The sequence below is a fragment of the Uloborus diversus genome, chromosome 9 (assembly GCF_026930045.1).
Source record: "Uloborus diversus isolate 005 chromosome 9, Udiv.v.3.1, whole genome shotgun sequence".
NCBI classification, from domain to species: domain Eukaryota; kingdom Metazoa; phylum Arthropoda; class Arachnida; order Araneae; family Uloboridae; genus Uloborus; species Uloborus diversus.
In genome coordinates, this window is record NC_072739.1 from 96,178,345 (window position 1) to 96,200,984 (window position 22,640).

General features: G+C 33.1%; 1 protein-coding gene across 1 annotated transcript; it reads left to right on the forward strand.

Moving 5' to 3' along the window:
* Positions 1–8,570: 8,570 nt before the first annotated feature.
* Positions 8,571–11,219, forward strand: LOC129230388 (uncharacterized). The gene is made up of 2 exons (XM_054864787.1): positions 8,571–8,825; positions 10,470–11,219. Exons 1-2 carry the CDS (start codon positions 8,571–8,573, stop codon positions 11,217–11,219), a joined length of 1,005 nt encoding a protein of 334 aa, XP_054720762.1.
* The last annotated feature ends 11,421 nt before the right edge of the window (positions 11,220–22,640 follow it).

Consider the following 22,640-nt stretch of genomic DNA (forward strand, 5'->3'; position numbering starts at 1 on the left):
ACATTCAATACGAAACAAATTATCAAAACATAGGAAAAAAGAAGTAAAAATGATTTGGGGAATTATTCTTCATGATGACCGTATCTAAGCGTTTAAAACGAAATAATAGCTTACAAATATCCCATCCGAAAAAAATTGCGAAAACGAAAAAAGTGAAAAAAAAAAGCAAGTTTTCCGATGGAAACGAGTGCAAGAGATTGAATGAAATACTGGGATTGAGAAAAACTCACCTCTTAAAATATCCTACTTGCTAAACGGATTTTTTTCATTTAAGAATTCTTTTAGAACCTTTTCACGGTTCAATGCCTTTCCAAAGTCTTTTGGCAGTTAATGGAGAGGTCTTGCCAACATATCAAGCAGCATGAAGAAAGCTCGGACTTTTAGAGGACTATAACCCTTGGAGGCTAACCTTACTTGATTTCAAACTCCGCTCCTAAACTCAGAGAATTGTTTGTGACAATTTTACTATAGCATCAACTTTTTGGTATTTTTGCTTAATGGCAAACATTTAAAAAATATCTCTGCAACGACACATTGCAACAAAAGTGTAAAACAGACAGAAAAAAAAGCAGAAAAGACCGTGATTGTATGAAGCGAAAAGTCAACAGGGGAGTTTTAATTGCCAGCACCACAGATATACAACGAAAACGATTCTGTAAGGACAAGATTGATACATGATTGCAACCTACCGAATGAGTGCATTTCTAATCACGCGATCAAATTAGTAACTGATCAGCGAGTCGCCTATGATACCAGACCGCAAAGTAATGTTTTCAGCATAACCAGTGGAACTGAAAAAAGTTTAATAAATTGAACACTGGCCAAAATCAGCAAGCACAGAATAAGAATGTGTGTGCAGTTTTTTTTTCAATAACTAAATTGCGGCAAATTTACTTAATGTTGGAAAAACTGACCACTACAGGCTTAAACTTCTTTGAATGTCTCCCTTCAAAAAGACCCCGTAGGTTTCATAAGGAAAAAATGAGTCGTGTGGATAGCGTCTACAAAAGGTCAGCCCCATAATGCAAGACAGATGTCCGATGAGCCACTGTTTGAATATAGAAGCCGTGGATAGACTCTATAAAAGAACTAAAAGGTTGCATCAACATTATTAGAGGTGTCATCTTCGCATTTGCCGGTGCATTTAATCAAACTATTCCTGTGGTTCCTTAAATGAACGCTTGCAGATATGCTTCAAACCTGTTTAAAGTCGTCTCCTTTTAGGAACTCTCTACAATCTCTGTAGCTTAAGAAAATTTTTAAAAGTCCATATTCTTACGAAGCTTTAGTTTTTCTGATGTATGCAATGGAAATGGATCCGCAAGTAAAATCAATATGGACTATTATTTAGATTATTTTTCTTGCTAGACCATCGGCAGATCAGTCAGTTCACCTCCCTCAAATTACCATGGTCCTTGCACATTTCAATTTCCTATGTAATTAATTGCCATTTCCAATGAAAAATTTTTATGCCATCGCCATCATCAAAACTGAAAGTCAAACGTACAGTTATGCGCAGTACGACGTTACACTTTGGGATATTTTATTGTTCACGGTGAACTAAAGATTGATCTCTCTCGATTAGGAAATGAAGTGAATCAATTTCTTTCAAACTTCATAAAAACGGTACAAAACGTGTTGTATACCATGATATTTTAAAACGAAAAAAATCTGCATAATATTTATTTAGGAGATATAATTTTTCAACCTGAACAAGTTTGGGACGGGCCCTAATGTATTATAAAAGTATATTCAAAAAAACTACAAATTCACGCAAACGAGGAAAAAAAAAATAAATAAAAAAGAAATGCAATTTTGTCTCTTTGTCCCCCTGGTAAGTGAGAACAGGGATACATATTTTTTGAATTAGTAAACCTTGAGAGAATCTAAATTAACCTCGAAAAATATGAATGACTAGCTGTGTGCCGGCGTTGCACGGGCTACTTAAAAAATGAAAGAGATGTCCAATTGATGTTTTTGTATTACTCTGACATCAGTTTCTAAAGCGCTAAGGAGTAAATAAATACACGTAATGCAAGGTTTGCAAAACACCAGTAGAGCATATTTTTGGCAGAAATCTCTTTAACGTTAATCATAGTTATCAATGATACAAGTTAAGAGTATTTTCAATTAGCACAAAAGAAGAAAATATATGCATTCTCAACTATAATCTGTACTCACGTTAAAGTGAATTACATCTGATAGACTAATTTTTGTACAATTACAATCAGCTTTTTACATAAAATGACACACACTTTTTGGTTGATTACGTGAAACTAAAGCACCAAGACCAAATAAATACCAATAAGCATTAATTTAATACCAAGTCATCAGATTCCAATTTAGCTTTAGTTAAAATCCTTAAAAACAATAATTTTTGTTCAACTCTGTTTCATTTAAAGAAATCCAAACAATCTTAATTTAACATTTTCTTTTAACGATACAAACTGTGTTTCAACACGAAGGAAAAAGAGTTATTACAATTCGAAAACTCACCCATGTGACGGGAACAAGTCCAACAAAATAAACATTATTAGTCACACATCCTAAATGTACCAAAATGTGAGGCCTGTGAATGATAAACTTACACTACAATCAATAAGCATAGCCAGTGCTCGATTTCTAAAAATTGAGGTACCGGAACTCTGTTAAGGGCGGACACACCGGGGGGTCTGAGGGGTATCCATACCCCCCCCCCCCAGCTAAAGGGGGGTCCGGGGGCTCTCGGAAAATTTTCAAAATTTCAGTTTAAAATTACGCATTTTTAGGCTGTTTTTACTTCTCAATCAACAATAGTTTAGTGTTCAAAAAGTAAGGCTTGAAACAAATATTTTGACTAATCAAGTAAGAAGAAATTTCAGTCAGCAACATCAACACTTTAACACAGTCAATCAACAAGTCAAACTGCCAACCACGTAAGAAAGGGAGTATTCGGTTAAAAAGAAAGAAATATTTTATTGAACTCAAACTTTTTAATAAACATAATGAAAAGCAGTAAAACAATACAACATAACTGTTTCAAAAATTGTTCTTAAAATATACTCCAAAACTTCATCATGTTTTCTTCGTATTTGCCTTCTCTTGATCTTTCCTTACTCTTGACAGCTAGCGCCGAGTGGTGTCCAGAAACCAGCCAAGAGTTAACATACTTCTCTGGATCAAACAGTCTAAGAGGAGGTCCATTAATTTTCAAAAACATCAGGCCAGAAACCGTTCTTATGTTGAGTGAAGATCGCAGCGGTGTAATTATTAAGTTCATCTGAGAGAATCCTCTTTCACATTCACTTGATGAAATGGCAACCGAGTCAATTGATTGTTTTACAGGATTGAGGCTTTCTGGTAACTCTCTGGAGTAGATATATTCGCGTAAACCTGTAATTAACTGTCTTTCGTTAAGTTTGAACCTGGAAGCAAGTTTCCTCATTTCATTTTCCCCAAAAGTTATTGGGAGTTTCGTCGGCCAGGTTTTGGTATCCATAACTTCAAGAGTTGTAGCTAACTCAACATCTTTGTCATCAAGTAGTCTCGTTTCAATAGAAGTTTTAAGGGCCTCGTAAAATATTTTGGGGTTCAACGGCTGATTGTCTGATCTCCCTTCTTTTGTGTGGAGAGGAACTCCGAAAAAAGACAAGTTGTTTACTGCTTCTTGAGCCATTGTTGAGTAGGACCCTGGAACTGTTTTTCTTTCTTCAAATAAACCAACTGTGATTAGCAATTTTCTGTTCGCATAGTTCAAATCTGCATTACGATGTTGTAAAGCTTCACTTAGTTCTGAAAGTTCTTGCAAAGCATCTGCCATCAATCCCAGGTCTAGAATGAAATTAGTTTCTGTGATTTTGTTAAGAAGTCCGGAAAAAGTACTTTTATCTTTGCTGTCTCTAGATGGGTCATTTGAAGCTTCTTTAAAGTGTTCGACTAATGCTTCATATGACGTCCAAACAGCTGACACAGATCTAAAACTAGATGCCACCCAACGGGTGCTCAAGACTCTTCCAATTTTTAACATTTCTGTATCCAAAAGAGTTGCACAGCTTCGAAGTTCCCTGCTGTTCTTTGGTGAAGCATGATAGACAACATAGAGTTTGTCAATAAAAGATTTAAACCTATTAACTTCTGAAACAGATTTAATAACGTCTGACACTGACAGCTCAAGTCTATGGTTTGCACAGTGCCAAACAATAACAGAAGGAAATTTCTCACGAAATAATGTTGCAACGCCTTTGTGCTTACCGATCATAGTAGCAGCACCATCACAAGTTAAGCTTGTTAAATTATTACTTAAAAATACGTCAGATAGTCCATTAGACCGAAGACAGTTCATCAAAGAGTCAAAAACAGCTCTAGCAGTAACGCCATCTAGTTCTATTAGATCCAAAAAGACGTTAGTGGAGCCACTCATACCGGTTTTAGGCAAAGAACACCGAACGTATACTATTAAACTTGACTTATTACTTAAGGACGTGGATTCATCAATTATCAAACCAAGTTTTGTATCATTCTTAATGATTTCATCTACAAAGGTTTTCTTCATTTCCTTACTGATATGCAAAGCAATTTTAGCACAGGCTTTGTCTGAGTGTAAAATGCGACCCATGTTAATCCCATTTAATTCTTGCAAATCAACTTCCGTTTCAAAATTGTTAAAAGACTGATTTTCTTTAACAACCTTGTACGCCGTTCGGAAAATTTTCCCCGTTATTTCTTTTTCATGAGAGTTCTGTCTCAAAATAGTTTTCTCCAGTTTTCCGTCTTTACTTTCGATTAGGATTTCAGCAGCTGCCTTATGACCAGCACTCTCTTTGTGGTCAAAAATCTTTTTCCTTAAAGACGTTTGCTTTTTCTGTTTAGTGTCACCATAACTGTCTATTTCAACATTTGCCCATTCTTTTGAAATTTTCATACCTGTTTTTTTCTTAACAGATAAGATCCCTACTTCTTTACAAGTACTGCATCCTAACTTTCCATTTTTAATTAACAACCAGTCATATTTTTCGCAAAAATCAGTTTTTTGAAAATTAGTCCAACAATCTGGCAAGGCATTGTCGTTACACTCAACCTTTTGTCCTTGTTCTTTAGAGTGATGTTCGTCAGAATCTGAACTGGTTACCTTTTCAGTGCTAGTTGACAGTTGTAAGGTCGTTGAAGATGGTTGCGTGAGGTTGTCTTCACAATCAATGGTTCGCTTAAGTCTCTTAGTATCACCCGAGGGTAAAAAAAAATCGGTTAACTTTTTGTTCATCTTATTTCACTACAATCACACTCGCATACATTGATAAACTTCAACACAACTAACCTAAGTAACGTAACAGAGATAAATAAAAGACGACCGTGTGTGCAAGTGGGTAGCGCGTAGTAGAGTACAGTACAGGACAACACGGACTCCTGACTACGGGACTACGACTGAGCAACTGAGCATCTAGTGATGAACGAAATGGGGAATAGACGCCAGACGGACGAGTCTATCTCTAACCTGGAGGGGAGGAAGCTATACTGCACGTGCGCCGCGGCGGATGAGTCTACTCACTGACAAAGAATTTTAACTGTTTTCAAATAATTTAGTTTTTTTACAGAGAGAGGTTCCGGAACGCCGTTCCGCCTGAAATCGAGCACTGAGCATAGCTAAAGAAACAACTTTCATATGCTGAAAAGAGTTAAGAACGTTGAATTTAAAAAATAAAAAAAAGACAGACGATAAAATAAAAGCTATGTCTGAATAGGGCAACCAATTTCAAACTAATTTAAAATGAAATTCCAGATGAAAACGCTGTTTTAAGATTTGGACAGCAGCCAAAAAAATCTCTTTTAAAAGAATTATTAGAATTTTACTTGCTCACTCATATGCAAAATGGCAACAGGAAAGAAATAAAAATTCCTGAATAACGTTATGTTTGTGATGATGTTGGCTTCGGTGTTATTCGTGAAATATATTAAATATGGAGGTCATTTGTTATATTATCAGGTTCGTTAGAATGGAAAAAAAACAGAGCCGTTACATAATTATTTAGCTTTTATTTTTGTGAATTAATTAATATCTCTATGTTGTTGCAAATATGACTTAGCCCACAACAAGACACTAAATATTTAAATATCAACGAAAAGCACATTTTCTTTTGATACATTAATAAAAATGCCTTACCTCCTTCTTATCAGGACAACAAGGCATACGGGCTGTATTCGAATCGTCTGCACTGCACTGTGCTTTATACATCCACTAAAAAAATTCTCCTTCGTCCTTTCTTCTTCCCAAACATTTCCCCCGGAACCCAGGCAAGTTCCTCGCCAATTCGCCTCCTCCGCAGTAAAACAAAACCCCGCCAAAAGCGCCAACACACGCATATTTTTACTGCTCGGGAGGCCAAAAATAAATAATATGTAATGTCAGCATTACAATGTTATTTAACGTTTTAATTAATATCTTCGCTAATTAAATCGCACAATTACGAAATTGGTCCTATTGTTTTCTTTGGAAATTTCTAATTGATCGGTATCTCGTTTGACTCTCGATTCGCAGCGGTTCTCGAGAAGATCGATCTTTAGACCAACAGACAGACAGACAGACGGACGCGAACAGATTTTAATATTATAGTGGATTGTTGTCGTTTGATTTTCGTATGAGCTATTCATTGTTTTTGGCAAGGTAAATTTCATGTCATCTAAACACACAGTAGTGGCATCTACCACGTATTCATTTGGGACTGAGATGGAATGATTTAGTTGATTCTGGATGAGTAAATTTGACTAAAAGTGACATATTGTGATGAAGCATTCGATAAGGATGGAATGCTTTCACTGTAGCCTTTGTCTGTTACTAGTACTACAACAGCTTTTTTCCTATCTGTTTCAGAAAATCTTCAAAGTAACTTATCTGACTTCCCTTTTTCTCAGCATGTTGAAATTTTGACAAGTGAAAACATATAATCACTTTCAGCTTATTTCAATGAAATAACAAAAAAAAAAAAAAAAGTAAAAAGCATAAATACGAAACGGAAGTATTTTTGCGAAACTATATAGCTATAAAAGCCATAATTCCATTCAAGCATCCTTTATTTTGTTGATGCAATGTTTTAAAACTTATTTTTTTTATTATTTGCATCAACAGAATTAAATTTAATTCAATGTATGATTTCTTCACTCTTAAAATAAAAATGCCATTGGAGCAGTAAACAACGAATTGATGGTGTCTCACTATTCTTGTCTCACTATTCCCTCATTGCACACCATAAACTTAATAGCTGCCTTTCTTAGACGAAGAAAATTTACAACATGATTCTATATAAGGTTAATAACACTAGCCTGAAAATTTCATCTAACAGTTGAATACTAATTTATTAAATCGACTACATACATTTTTCAAAAATGTTCAGGAGGTGAAAAAAAACGAATTAAGTTAAGAGCAACGAAGTTTTATTATATTTTCCGTGCATATAATTGAGCACAAAGGCATAGAAGATTTTGTCCTTAAGTAAGAAGTTTTCATGCAAAAAAAAAAAAAAAAAAAAAAAAAAATCAGGGAGATATCACCATTTTATAATTTTGGATAACGCCTCAATTAAAATTCAAAAAAAAAAAAAATGTATCAAAGAGTTTTTTTTTTGAAAACTATTCTGTTCTTTAGACATTTTAATAATGTTATGAATAAAATGTAATTAGGATCTTTTTTTCACTTTTTGTTTCAGGTGCGTACTGAAATGAACTTGATGTGAAATGTAAGTTGTACTATAACTTTAAAACGACATATTTTAAAACGACTACAATTGACTTAGAAAAGATACAAAATAAATTCAGACATGGCATCAGGTTTGACTCCACCAAAATTGATATCCTTCACCCCTAGAAGTGACAACACTGCTGTGTGGCCTCAGAAAATATGGGCAATTGCAGTGCCTAGGAAGAATTCCTTGTTTTGGTCAATTTTACTGGCATATTTGACAGCAACTAATGTTCCAGATGCCTTGGAACTTAAGCGCCAAATTCAAAGGATTGTTGGCGATCGATCCGATATACGAGAACGTCAGAGCAAAGGAAAGAAACTAAATCTGAGTTTAAAAGACTTCAACGAAAGTTCTTTAAAGACAAGGTTGCAGAACTTTAATCCATTCAAAAACAGACATGTTTTTTATTTTGATGAAGAAATGACTGAAATTTTAAGGATCTTTAAATGGCGACTGAATAAATATTCTAATGAAATAAACGTTAATATCCCATGGGGAGAAGATCGGAAATTTGAAGGAGCTTCTCAAATGCTTTCATGTTCCATCGAAGTTTGTTACCTTGAAAATGGAATGGAACGCTTCGCATCTTTTCCAACAAAAAAGGCAGGATCTGGACATCGCATATTTCTATTTCAACGTATGGAAAACACAGGCAAAGAATTTAGTTTCGGTATGAGTGTTAGTTTGGCTAATTCTTTACAACGAATAGCTTTATCTTTTATTTTGAAAAAAGCAAAGATTGTGGAACCACATATATTAAATGAACTTTCTAATAGCAATGAAATATTCATTCTTAATATCATTAAACATATGAATCCTAGGAGTGTAATCAAGCTATACAGTACACCGTATTTAATTATGAGACTTTGTGAAGCAGGATTTGAAACAAATCCTTTAGCAGAAGCATCAGATGGTATATCTGCATTTATCCATGCTGTGAAAACAACTAATGTAAAAATGTGTAGAACTCTTTATGACTCGGCTGTCAATTCTCATTGGTTGTCCGGAAACTGCGTGAGGAATCCAGATAACTGCATTGTTGAAAGTCTACAGTTATTTAAAGCGCAGATCCAAAAAGATTGCAAAACAACAGAAAATTTCGGAGGCTCTAATGTATGGCCGAGCAATGCAAAAACTATTTTTCACGCATACGCTCGTTTCAATCAATTTCAGTTGAACTTTGTCCAAAAAACTATTAATTTAAAAAACGAAGCGAGCGAATTTCTTTTTAGAAAGAAGTTCACATTGAATTTATTAGATTGTTACAAAGAATTTTCCTATACAAATAATTCCTCTGACAGCAATGAAACTTTTAAAAATGATTTCAACTATTATATAAAGCATAATATGTTCTACGAAATTTTAGATTCTTTTGCATGTGTCTTATTCTTCGATAATTTTCACAACCTGTTAGAAAATATACCACTGAAAGAATCGACGGTTTATGGTGACATTAATTTGAATTTTTTATTATTAACATTGTGTAACAAAAACTTCTTTATTCATTCGGATTTCCCATTGCATGTTAAAATTAGAACAGAGTTACGAAATTTCATTTCACTCATTTTCAAAAGAAATTTAATAGTTAAATTCGGAGAACTAAATCAAAAATTACAAAAAACTACAATGCCACCGCAAGTTTTCATAAAGACAGAAATTGACAATTTTTATCGCAAAACCTTGATCGAAGCAGGGGAAATAAAAGACCAAATAATAATGACTAAAGTAAAACGGTATTTGGAAGCATCTTCCAGCTTAGAGTTTTGCAAAGATGCAATAAACGAATGTGCAACAGAAGTTTTGACTGTGCTACGGACGATTCAAGTTTTAGGAGAATGCTTGAAGCCATCCACAACCAGAAATTGTGTCATTAGTTATCTTTTTTGCTCATGTTTACCTTTAGGTTGGGAAGCAGGTTTTGTTAAAGCGAGGAATTTTTTGTCTCATTTAAACGGAAATGCAATTCAAGGAAGAATTATAACGGAAAAAAATCTTGAACTACTCTCAGAAATACAAAAGCAGCTTTCAATAATAAATTCTAATTTTGAAACAGTTTATTTGTTTCAACAGCAAAGAATAAAACATTTTTTTCTTGCCTGTGGCTTGGAAGCTGTAGACGCATTCCCGCGATCTGAAACTATTGCCAAGTTAAGCGATGATTGTCAAATGTATGTCAATCAGCTGACAGATCTTGGTCTTAAACGAATGCCTCAATACAGCTTATTAATTAAGAGATATATAGCTTATTTGAAATTTAGTCTAGGCAATGCTTGTTGCATTACAATGTCGGAAAATTTTAGCAATAAATTACTGGTATTAGGCAGTTTAATCGAACATGTTATACAGTATTATCGTGAAGACACCTATCACTTGTCAAGTTACTTCGAAGAATGTCGCAAAATTTTACCATTTTGTCAGGAAAAGGATTCACTAAATTGTGTAAAACACAAAAAACCTACAATATCCGTCGCAATTAAGGAAGATGTTAATAATTGTTTATGTAAGATTGAGAGCGGTATCGAACTATTTCACCAAGAGGAAAGGCATAATTTCTCAGACAATTTGCACTCCACAATTGAGTTATTTCTCGAAGAAGTCAACATTTCAAATTTTACTGAGGAAGAAAAACTTCTCATTATTACAGCAGCTAAAAGAACATATGAAGACGCGAAAAGTGCTTTGAAGAATCGCATCAGTTCTAAGAAAATTGAGAAAAAGGAATTAGCAATATTGCTGCAAAATTTCATTTTTGACCAGCAACTGATAAAAAGGAGTAAACTAGATAGAAGTGATTCAGAATATGTTTCTAAATGTTTGGATACATGTTGCTACCCTTGGGAAGCATTGGAAATAAAATTGCAAATTTTCTTTAAAAAAAATGAACTAAAGCAAATGGTGTGCCGAATATTGCTCCTTAAGGTATGTTCTCCTGATTGTGTTCTGAATCAAACTTTAAAAGATAAAATTTTTAAAGTAATGAATCAGAAGATGAACTTTCTCTTTGAAAGAATCCGTTTTATAAAGCAAATTCTAATTGATCAAGATGAAGAAATCAGTCATTATTTTCAGTGGGGAAGGAGTTTGGGTCTAAAGCATCACACAAAGTTTCTAATGGCTCAAAGATTCAGAAAAGACATGGCATTTAGGGCTTCACTGGAGATGCTTTTGCTCGATTGTTCAAATGTTTTCGAAAGAAAAGACCTCAAGGATCTGTGGAAAAAAGCAGAATATTTTCTTTCTGGAATAAACATTGGAGATGTGCTTGCGCATGGAAATGCAATATTGGACACTATTGGTGGTATGTTAGATCCTAAAGACCTGCCAACTGAGTTAGTGGGGAAAATGTTAGAGCTTGTTAATGACAAAGAACACATTAATAAAATGGTCGAGTTATCTGAAGTATGGTATGAAAGCAAAGATGCTTTTAGAGATGCTCTCAGAGAAAAGGACTTGTGCAGGGACTGCACTAGGGTAGAAAGTTATCTCGAGTTGATGCCTTATCATTGAACGGCGCAGTCATAATTTGTTTCTGATGGTTATAGAAAGTTATCTGAAGTTGATGCCTTATCCATGAACAGAACAATCATAATTTGTTTTTAAAAGTTAGAAAGTTATTTAGAGTTGATGTCTTATCCACTGACGGAACGGTCATAATTTGCTTTCAAAGGTTAGAAAGTTATCTAGAATTGATGCCTTATCCATGAACGGAACATTCATAATTTTTTTTGAAGAGAACGGTGACAATTAGTGCAATGGAAATCTGTATATGTTGCGACCACGCATAAGATAAGATCGTTCTTTTGTAAACCGGATTTGAAATTAATGTACCTACGAATAAATTAAGAGTGATTTCAAAGAACTTTTTTTTAAAGCATAAATTTTTTTTAGCATATGAGGCAGTTAGAAGCAAAGGTATGTAAGTGCCAAAATTAAAAATTTTGAGATAACCTGCACAAAGGGTAGGAGAACATCTCCTCTGTTTTGGGGTGATACAAGGGTGCCCACCCCTCCTAAGAGCAAAAGTGCCCCCGAATACCACGAAGATCCCCCCAAACATTGGGGGCCACCCAAAATTGGTGAATAACCCTCAAAACACCCCTTCCATAAAAGTTTCACTGGTGCAGTCTGCGTCTTGACCCCCTCCCTTCCCAGGTTTGTATTCCTAGGTAAGAGATATAACTAGTAACCCTGGTAGGGTGCTGCTATACAGCAGGATTTAGAAAAAAAAATTAACGAAAGCCTACCTAGGGCCTGAACTTTAAATTTGTTTTTCCCCAAACATAAATAAGTCCGCTTTCATCCCTTTGTTTCTGACTGTCACTTATGTAATATATGCACACTAAAACACTTACTTATGAAGACATTATTTTTGAAAGTTATAAATTAAATTTGTATCATACGATTGAAATATATTTCCCCACAGAACTTTTTAACACTGAATTTTGTTTTCGATAAATGGAATTAACATAATCAGCGTACGTTCGTTTTGAATTTCAGAAAATAAAACACAATTTCAAAATAGAAAACTGATTAGTCGAATTAATTATTTTTTAACCTATGCTACGCCTAGGCATAACTGATAATATTAGCAGTTCAATATAGTTCAAACAAAAAAAAAAAAAAAAAAAAGGAGATGGAAGCAATTGAAAATCATTAGCAGTATTTCCAACTACTACATCGACAAGTCTAGGACTAGGAATTTAAATGGTCACCAATTATATCGAAATAAGTTAAGCATAGTGGGGAGTCTGAACACACAGTTCAACTCCATGTCGGTGCTTCCTGAGGTAGTCATTAACATGGAATAATAACAAAAAATCTACTGTAAATAAAAATTAGCAGAAAATAGCAAGTATATTTTTTTTACTTGAGCCTTCTTTTTCAATAGAAGACGTTAAATGTCTTTTCTTCATCTTTGCTTTTAAGCTTACTAAAAAGAATATTTCAATTATAAGACATGTAGATACTATTTTTTAGTTCCATTTAAACAAAAATTGGATACTCCAAGCGAATTTAAACTTTATTTAAAGACTATTTCTAAGCATCTTAAATTTCCACATCTAGAATCTCAAGAGAATTTCTTCTTCTTTACTTATACGAGAGATATCTAATGTAATTTTCTCGCAGGATATGCTTAAGTGGATAAATATTTTCAAACCAGCTTTTCATCAAATCAATCGTTTTAATTTTTTTAACTCAAACTAAAGTTCACAAAAATTGATGGTGCACTTTTGTGCTGCAGAAAATTCTATGCTAAAAGGCTTTGAGCTCCAGAACACTGTAATGGCAGTCGTTCTGCACCATTGGAACCCAAAACATATTAGCAAGATAGAGGTGACGCAACTCAAAAATAATTACAGCAGAATATAGATATAGTAATTCTGACTCATTGGTTTTTTTTTTTACACCTTACAGATTCAAAGCAAAATTAAAGCCGTATTAAGTTTTTGAAATTTTAGAAGATAAGCAACAATACAGACTTCTTTTAACGTTCAGCACATAAGATCCAGCATCCAGCCCATGCGCAATATAATGCCCATGCTCAGGGGTGCCTATCCCTCTCAAGTTCAATGGTGCAAATCCCCCTCTAAAAAAATTTCTCAACCCTCTTTCCCCTTTTTATTTTTTATTTATACGCAGGTCTCTTTTTTAATTTATTTATTTATTTATTAATTTTTAATTATTATTTACTATTATTACTATTTTATTAGAAAAGTTCTGACTTTTAATGACATACATACATACAAACACAGATACACACAAACTAAATAAATAAATAATATAAAATATAAACAGAATAAAATAAAACAAATAATTTAAATGAAAAATAAATCAATAAATACATTTAAAAATTTAAAAAATCTCCCCCCCCCCAAAATTTTGATATTGCAACTTGCGCCATAATCCCAACCCTGTGAGCACCCCTGCCCATGCTATTCAAATAAATGCTCCTGGCATTTATTTGAATATTGACGTCTTGAATTTAAATTATGTTTTTCGCGTTTACGATTACTATATACGAGCTATTTGTAGAAAAAAGAAACTCAACGAGTGGGGTCTTATCGCAGATCGTGATTTCGAAAACCATGATTTAATTTCAAGACGTCAATATTCCAATTAATGCTAGTGGCTGACTGCTAGACACTTTCTGCTGAATGTTGGAAGTTGTGAACTGGATGTCCAAGGGATGATTGTGTTAAGTCGAGAGGGTCGGGTATAAATGAAGTTGATTCTTGGACGCCACCGCCGTAAAGGAGGGACATACTCACAGATCCGTGTACCAGAGGAGTTTGCAATATAAGCATAGAAAAATAAAATCAAAGAAGCATCAACTACGGTTACGTGAGAGCAATGAGTAATTCGTGATGGTTCAAAAACAGCATTGGAGAACGTCCAGGTTCTGCACAATACCACTTTTCGCAAAGTTATTCTTAAGTGATGCAATACGCGAAAAGCGTACATGATGTTATGTTTACTGGTTTGTTTTTATAATCTAAATTAATAGTGTACACTCAAAGTTCGAAAATTTTTCTTTTAAATTATAAAATTTTAAAGATGTGTCACCAATGATTTTTAGCGCCACCACGCATCAGTGATGCAAAAACTGATTTAGTTCAAATTTTGTGGCAAGAAAGAGCATTTAATTCAGATTTTAAATCTATAAATAGTGCGTTCAATTATTTATTTATTTATTTATTGAGTTTTGTCACTTCTGTTGCTGGGGTGTGGTGTGATATTTTTTTTAATCGACAAATGCATGTCTGACACTTTGAATACTACTTACAAATGCATTTAGCCTGTTGATATATTTATTGAACCATCTATTTTGAGTTTGAGATTGATTCTTTAACCTCAATTCAGCTCCTTGTGAATAAATACAGTGACGCACAAATTTGTATTGGGTAATTCAGAAATGATTAATCTACGGCCCGCATCTTTTTTTGTGAGGGATCTGGTAACGACTCGAGCAAATCAAATTGACACTACTTTCGTCACTGCATTTCAGCCGAAGATGAAGAACTTTGAAATTCATCATGCTGCCATCTAGTGGCTAACGTACGAAAAAATGACATTAAGCAATTAAATTTCTGAAGAAGGAGGGATCATTCCATGCCAAATCACCCAAATTAAATAGTTAGCCGTGCCGTCATGTCTCAGATTTTTCTATTATTTTGTTACAAATAGATATTTGTGAGATAAGCTCAATTTTTTTTTTTTGATTTTTTGAATGTAAACTAGGCTTTGGGATTTTTTTCCAAAAATTCGATTTTTGATCATTTTTAGGAGTCACGTTTTTTGGTATGATATTGGAAAAATCTCTCTAATTTCTTTACGTTTCAACCAATTAAGCTGAATTAGGAAGCAATTTCAAGCGAATATTTTTGTCTATAAGTATAAACAGCAAAAAGTATTCCGTGAATAGTGGAGTAATGTCACCCCTTATATAAAGTCAGTTTTATGCTTTTTCAATTGGGAGACTTAAGAAGTACCAACTAATATATGCATCACATTTTTTGTAGTATATTTTAATCATTCCTCTTGGTATGTAGGAAAAAATATTAGGGTTTTTTTTTTTTTTTTCTTTTTGTTTTGAAACAAAAAAATAAAGTTTGTTTTTCAGAAAATTTACTTCAAACTTCAAACATAAGTTTTCTATAACTTTAAAGCACTTTTGAGCTTTAAATATTCCAAAAACTTTTCAGGACAATTAATGAAACAATAAAAATTGATTTTTATCAATCGCTAACCGTTAAAAAGTTATTCAAATTCGAAAATAATTGTGCAAAAACCTCCGTTTTAGATTTGACGAAAAAAAAAGGAGGAAAAAAATCCATTTGAATTGAAAATATATGAAATATTAAGAATGGTAAAAATGTAAAAATAAGAATATTTTAAAAAACATTTCTCATGGTCCTATTTTGCTTTTTTTTGACATTAAAAGACAAAAAATAAAATAAATAAATCAATAAAATATAAAATTAAACAGATAAATAAATAATAGTAACAATGAAAATAAATAAATGAATAATTATTGAAAAGTTTTCATCATGTTTGGATAACGCAACACCTCAGAATGATCCTTCACTCTCACATTACTCATGGACCCCAACTCTAGATTTCGCTGAAGAAGGTTGTTTCGCTGATTAAAGTACATTTTAAAATCTCTTTGAAATTTTTTTGAAAATTAATAATATTCATCGTTTGATGCAATGAAAATGTGTTCCATCTGTCGTCTTTTCAATAAGCAGAAACAACGGAAGGTATTTAAGGAAACTTAGTTGTTCTGAAATAAAGAAAAAAAAGTATAAGATAACTTTCATTAAATTTAAGAAATAGAGTAAATTTTTAAAATAAACGCAGTCCGCATAACCCATAATGGAGACTATTGTACCTTGGACCACTTCTAAAACTTTTTGTTTTTCAGAAAAAGAATGTGATTTTTATGGTTCTTAGTTATTAAAAATTAATTTTAAGCCTTTTTGAATAAATAAAAAACTATTCGGATTATAAAAAAATATTTTTATATTTTTGTATATTTTTCTCAAATTTTATGTAATTTAGTCCATGGTACATGATGCTCGTGTACCTTGAGACAGACCTCTTGTACTTGCTTAACGTCATATCTTACGTTGTATTCAAGTTTATTGGACCCACTTTCATTTAACTTTCTTACATGTCTAGTAATGGTTGACCTACTCACTTTGAATACTTTTTCAGCCTCTCTAAAAGTCATTTTTTTTGCCAGGATCATTACTTCTTACTGCTTCAATAGCATTTTGCAATGCCTCACCATCTACTGGATCCCTCTTGATTCCAGTTTTACTTCGAGGCATGATGATATCCTACCTAAAAAATAAATAAATAAATAAATAAATAAAAAATAAATAAAAAACACTACAACCTATTGTACCTATTGTAGCTGTATCCAGTGGTTCAAGGTACAAGATGGAGCTTGGTTTCAAGGTACAAGAGGGTGCATGTTTATACAAAAAGGGCTACCCTAACCTAACAGCTGCGTAAAAAGTAAAGACTAAATGTTGAGTACCTTACCGAGAGATAGGCAATAGATATAATGATCAATCAGTTGGGTAACACTAGTCTTTAAAAGTCCAATTTCATTTAAGTAACACTGGAATTATTTACTTTTGTTTGTACAAATCACAAAACAATCACTGTTCACATAAAAGCTGGAGTTTCAACCTACAACTCACTCTGGCAGGTGGAGAGACTCATGGCTGACACAGTACCGTGATTCCTCACTAGGTAAAAGCAGTGTTGCCAGATTGGGGGAATTTTCCCCATTTTGGGGAAATCTGGTGCTCTCTGGGGAAATTTTGGGGAAATGGGTTTTGAGGGGAATTCTTTGGGGAAAAATGTTTCTCTTAGGGAAAACCCGGGAAAAAAAAAAAAACCTCGGTGAAAAAAAAATTTTGTATTTAAATTCGTGTCCAGGCGTCTGGTACTTATATTGTTTGTATCAAACAGGGTTGGTTTAGCTTTGCTCAACTTTATTGAATTTGCATTTCGCATTATGTGGAATATTATGCTACGGAATTCGCATTAATAGTTCTGCGTAAGTAACTAGTTGATATGTAAAACAGGCAAAAATAAGTGTGATGAAGAATGTTCTTTGATATATGTATACAAACTCATAGTTTAAATGTACATACAGAAGCAGAGTAGTAAATGCGAGTAGAAAAAAAATATTAGGCTATTTCTTATCTCTCGGTCAGGCGCTTGTATTATGTGACTAGTGGCACCCGCACGGCCTTGCCCATAGTAGAAAATTAAAAGGTATTTTAGTTCCCATGTATATTTACAAATAATGCATGATGAATTTGCCCATGTTACGATTTCACATTATGAAAACATATAGAAAGCGGGTATACCGTCTTTGCCTAACCCACATTGCCCGAAAGCACATTTTTCATTTCAAGAATTATAACCTTAAATTAATGATTTAAAAAAAAAAAAAAAACACGGAATAATAGTAATTTAGTCGTCCATCTTATGATAACTTTGCTACTGGGAAAATGTTCTTAAAATTGGAATAGAAAAAGAACAAAATCGAATTTTCGAAAAATCGCTTTGAGGTGCACACCCCCAAGCTACAAACTAACTTTGTGCCAAATTTTATGAAAATCGGCCGAACGATCTAGGCGCTATGTGCGTCACTGACATCCAGACAGGCAGAGATCCAGATATCCAGACAGAGAGACTTTCAGCTTTTTTATTAGTAAAGATAAAAAAAGATAAAGAAAAAAAAAGTGAAAATGGGAATAAAAAAAAAAGTTGGGGAATTTTATAAGAAAATTTGGCTATTTGGGGAAAATTTTTTTTTTTCAAGAGACAAAAAGATCAGAGGAAGTCGATTCATTTTATGAAAATATTAGTGGAAAAACAATTTTTGAATTTGGGGAACTTTGATAAAAAACATCGCTTTTTGTGGAAAAGTCGGAAGGGAATTGGGGAAATCTGGATCTGACCATCTGGCAACACTGGGTAAAACTGCTAGCTGATTAGAGTACATGGCGCAAGGAACACCATGGTCAAGGTACAACAGTCTCCCCTACCCTTCATTTAACACTTTATAATCTAAGAAAGCTATGCGTTGATTCACTTTCAAAGTGCAAGAAAAACGATGTGTATATAGTGTGTGTACAACAAACTGTGATGTTTGCATTATTAAAATCATGTAAACAATTGCTTGTACTCGTGCCACATACAAAATTATGTACTTCTTTCCGAAAAGAATTTTTTTCAAATTTTCCTCAAAGTGAACATAATAAGTCAATTTTTCAGACAGTGAGTATGAACCAGATCATTTTGGTAACAACGAAGCCATTGAAAAATTAAATGAAATCTGAAATAATAATGATTTCGCCATTATAGTTAAAAAACGACCTAGCTTTGCATTTGGTACTAGTACAGTTGTTTATTTCTTTCATAATGCAAGCAATATTGATTGCAGGTCATTGTACGCATAATTTTTTTAATGCTTTGAAAGTGGATCGACAAATAGCTTTCGTCGATTATAAAACTTTAAAAGGAAAGCATGCTTATGCCTACTGTATTCATTTTCAAAATTTATTCTGCATCTTAAGTTGATTAAAAATTATCTTAAATTTTTTTCTTTAATTGCAGAACAACTTAAATTTTCCTTCAATTCCTCCTGTTTGCGCTAATGTAGGGGTCTCTTTAAAAAGATGGGACGTTGATCACATTTCCTTTTTTTTTTTTTCAAAAGAGGAAAAATCAGGACTTCAATCAATATTATGATACGCAAGTTTAAAAGACATTTTAAAATTAGAGAAATCTAGAGTTGGATTATATTAGCAATGTAAGAGTACCTAGAGGACCATTGTTAAGTGCTACTCAATCCAAACAAGTTCACGGAGTGAAAACTTTTCAATAGTAGGGGAGAGTGGCCCAAAGCGGATAGGTTAACGAAGAACGATTGAAATTTGTAATTTTTGGCTTTTTATCTTAACAATTTTGATTTTATTTCGTAGAAGGGATCTATCTGGAACTTCAAAATAAAAAGTGAATCTTGCTTAATTTCAAACCTAATATTAATTTATTATCAAACATTACAAACATTCGAAAAACCCGCTTTGGACTACCAAGGAGCCTAAAGCGGATAAGCTTAACTAATTGTGATTTGGTACATTTATCAGTTAAATATGAAGCAATAAATGATTAAACCAATTGACTAGCTAACTACCACTATAAAAAATGAAAAATAAACTTATACTTATCGAATTAAAATTAAAAATCTAAGTCAGCACCATTTGTTTACAAAACGTAATTAAATAATTGATTAATACAGTAGGCTAGCAAATTTCCATCATAAAATATATTTTTTTAAGGTTGTACTTTTCCTAGAAAATCTAAGTCACTCCATTTGCCATCAAAACATATAGAAAGCGGGTATACCGTCTTTGCCTAACCCACATTGCCCGAAAGCACATTTTTTATTTCTAGAATTATAACCTTAAATTAATGATTTAAAAAAAGAAAAAAAAAAAAAACACGGAATAACCATCGTAGTTTATAGGTGGATGGTGTCAGTATAACGTAGCATTATTATCAGTATAAAAAATAAGCTGGTGTTCGACTAATCACAAGCTACATATCTTCAGTTGTTTTTAGAAATGCATCATTTTTTTCATTTTTTAACCGACTTCAAAAAGGAGGCGGTTATCAGTTCATACCGTATGTATGTTTTTTTTTTTTGTTTGTCCACTCATAGCGTCTCACCTAGTGAACCGATTTTGATGATTCTTTTTTTGATGGATAGGGGATGGCTCAACTTAGGTCCCATTACTTTGTTTGACCATATTTGTTCTTTAGAAAAAAAGTTATGGGCAAAAAACAGTAAACTTTATGCTATTTCCCTATTAAATTGTAGCGAACTTCGCACTTTTCATCCGTGGATTACGGTGGCTCAGTGGTAGAATTCTCGCCTCCCACACGAGCGACCCGGGTTCAAATCCCGACTAGGACAAAGTGAATTTTACTAAAATTTCGTTTCTACTGTTTCCCGCATTTTCTCGAATGTTCTATTAATTTCTGTATCTTTCCAAGTCGCTTGAGTATTCGCTTCATTTGGCTTTCACATTATCTTCGCTATCTTCATCTCCGCGACAACATGAAACTCATTGTTATAAAAGTTTGGTGCCATATAAGAGTAATAGTAATTGTAATGATAATTTTGAATAAAGGCTTTTCTAAAGCAATACAGTGATATAGGGCCGAACTTCTTATTAGGTAACTTCTTACTTTTACTGAAATATCTACATTTACACTAAAAAGAATGAAATAAAAAAATTTTGAAAAAAAAAAATAGAACCGACTTCAAAATTGCTCTAAAAAGTGAAAAATAATTTTATTCTTTAAACACCATCGATAATACTTTTAAACATAATTTTTGAAGTTGGCGCAAAAACAAAAAGTAAAATCCATTGTAACCATGCTTCGTTCATATTTTTATCAAAAAATCATCCAAAGTTAGGAACGAAACATTTATATCGTTACTCAAATATGCTGTCATCAATGCGTAATGCATTTGGTAGTGAAGAAACTGGACCTGGTTAAATTTATACTTGTAGTTGAGTTATGGCTGTGAATGATTTTATCGATGGTTTTTGCGCCAACTTCAAAAATTATGTTTCAAAGTATTATCGATGGTTTTTAAAGAATAAAATTATTTTTCACTTTTTAGAGCAATTTTGAAGTCGGTTCTATTTTTTTTTTCAAAATTTTTTTTAAGTCTGGTTACGTCATGCCTCTTCACCGCTACTTCTCTATGACTGATTGAAACTAGGGGGTATCTGGGTAAACATGACACACGTATGCATCGCTGCTTGCACCATACGGTGGCATACAATTGCCTAATCGCTTTGGGTGACATACGCGCTTTGGGGCACCCTCCTCTAATTAATTTTTTCCCTTTTGTCTTTTAATGTCCAAAAACTGCAACACGTACATTATAAATTTTTAAAATTCTTAACAGAAAAAAATAACCCTTTTGACTAAAAATATACCAATCATCAATAATGATTCTAAAAAAGAGGTTTTTTTCATAATTCTTATTCAAAGTGAACAAAATTTTACGATTGATATAAATCAAGTTTTACTCTTGAACATTCCAGTACTAATTGTTTTGAAAAGCTTTCGGGCTTTTTAGGCTTATAATTGCTTTAAAGTTACAGAAAACTTGTATTTGAAGTAAAATTTCTGCAAAAAATACTTTATGTTTTATTTCAAAACAACAAAAACACCCCCGTATTCTTTTTTCTATGCAACAAGAGAATGATTTAAATGGTTCTATTAAATATTTGAAGCAGATAGTAGTTGGTACTCCGGAGATATGACTCATTAAATCTCCCAATTGAAAAAGCATAAAAACTGACTTTAGGTAAGAAGTGGCAACACCTCACTATTCACAGAATACTTTTTGTTATTTATACTGAAAGACAAAAGTTTTGTTAACTTGACATTGTTACCTAATTCAGCTTAATTATTTGAAAAGTAAAGAAATTAGAGAAATTTTTATACAAAAAAATGACTCCAAAAGTAAATCAAAAATCGAGAAATTTTGAAAAAAAAAAAAAAATCTAAAACGTAATTTTTTTTCAAAAAATCTAAAAAATTATTTTGATATTGTCTTATAGATATCTATTTGTAAAAAAAAATGCACAAAATCTGAGACACAACGGCACATGATAGTAGCAGGGGCGTGCACAGGAGAGGGGAGGGGAGGAGAAGGGACACCTGTTGGCCTGGATCCCAGCCTGAAGGGGGGGGGGGGGTGAGTTATCAAAAAGAAGGAGGAAAGGTTGGACGGAGGCACAATACTTTTAAAATGCCGAGTGAAATATAGGAGTAAACAATATGGAGAGAGGCCGTTAAAGTCATTTGTGATGGGGCCCGAAATTCACGCCCCTGGGCAGGCGATTTGACGAGAAATGACCCTATTTTGAGATAAATATTTTGAAATAAAATCTTAAGTGATTCTAGGTTATTTGTCATTATGATATATAAATGTATTTTTGAAATTGAGTGACAAAAACTAATACTTACAGTTGTATTTTACTACAGATACTAAGTGTTAGATTTTCGATTTTCCTGAACTGGGGAAAAAAAAAAAACTGCCACCTTTACCAGGGCCCAACTATGATTTTTGAACCCCCCCACCAATTCTATACACTGAAACAATAAAATATTTTGATACTTACGTATTTACAAAGCCATACTAAATTTGGTAGTACTTTTGATAACAATATACGACTTATTTACATTATAAACATTCATTATAACAAGAAGTTTCGTCTAGAACTATACGAGCCTACTTTCCCGTATACCCATACTACTTTCTAGTACCTGATCAATATTCTCAAAAATAGCTAAAATCGCAAATTGTTT

What these genes read in the sequence shown, in the direction of transcription:
- LOC129230388 (XM_054864787.1), top strand. Translation starts at nt 8,571, where the DNA reads ATGAGACTTTGTGAAGCAGGATTTGAAACAAATCCTTTAGCAGAAGCA. An exon ending in AAAATTTCGGAGGCTCTAAT is followed by an intron (nt 8,826 to 10,469) that starts GTATGGCCGAGC and finishes ATTTTTGACCAG; the next exon opens with CAACTGATAAAAAGGAGTAA.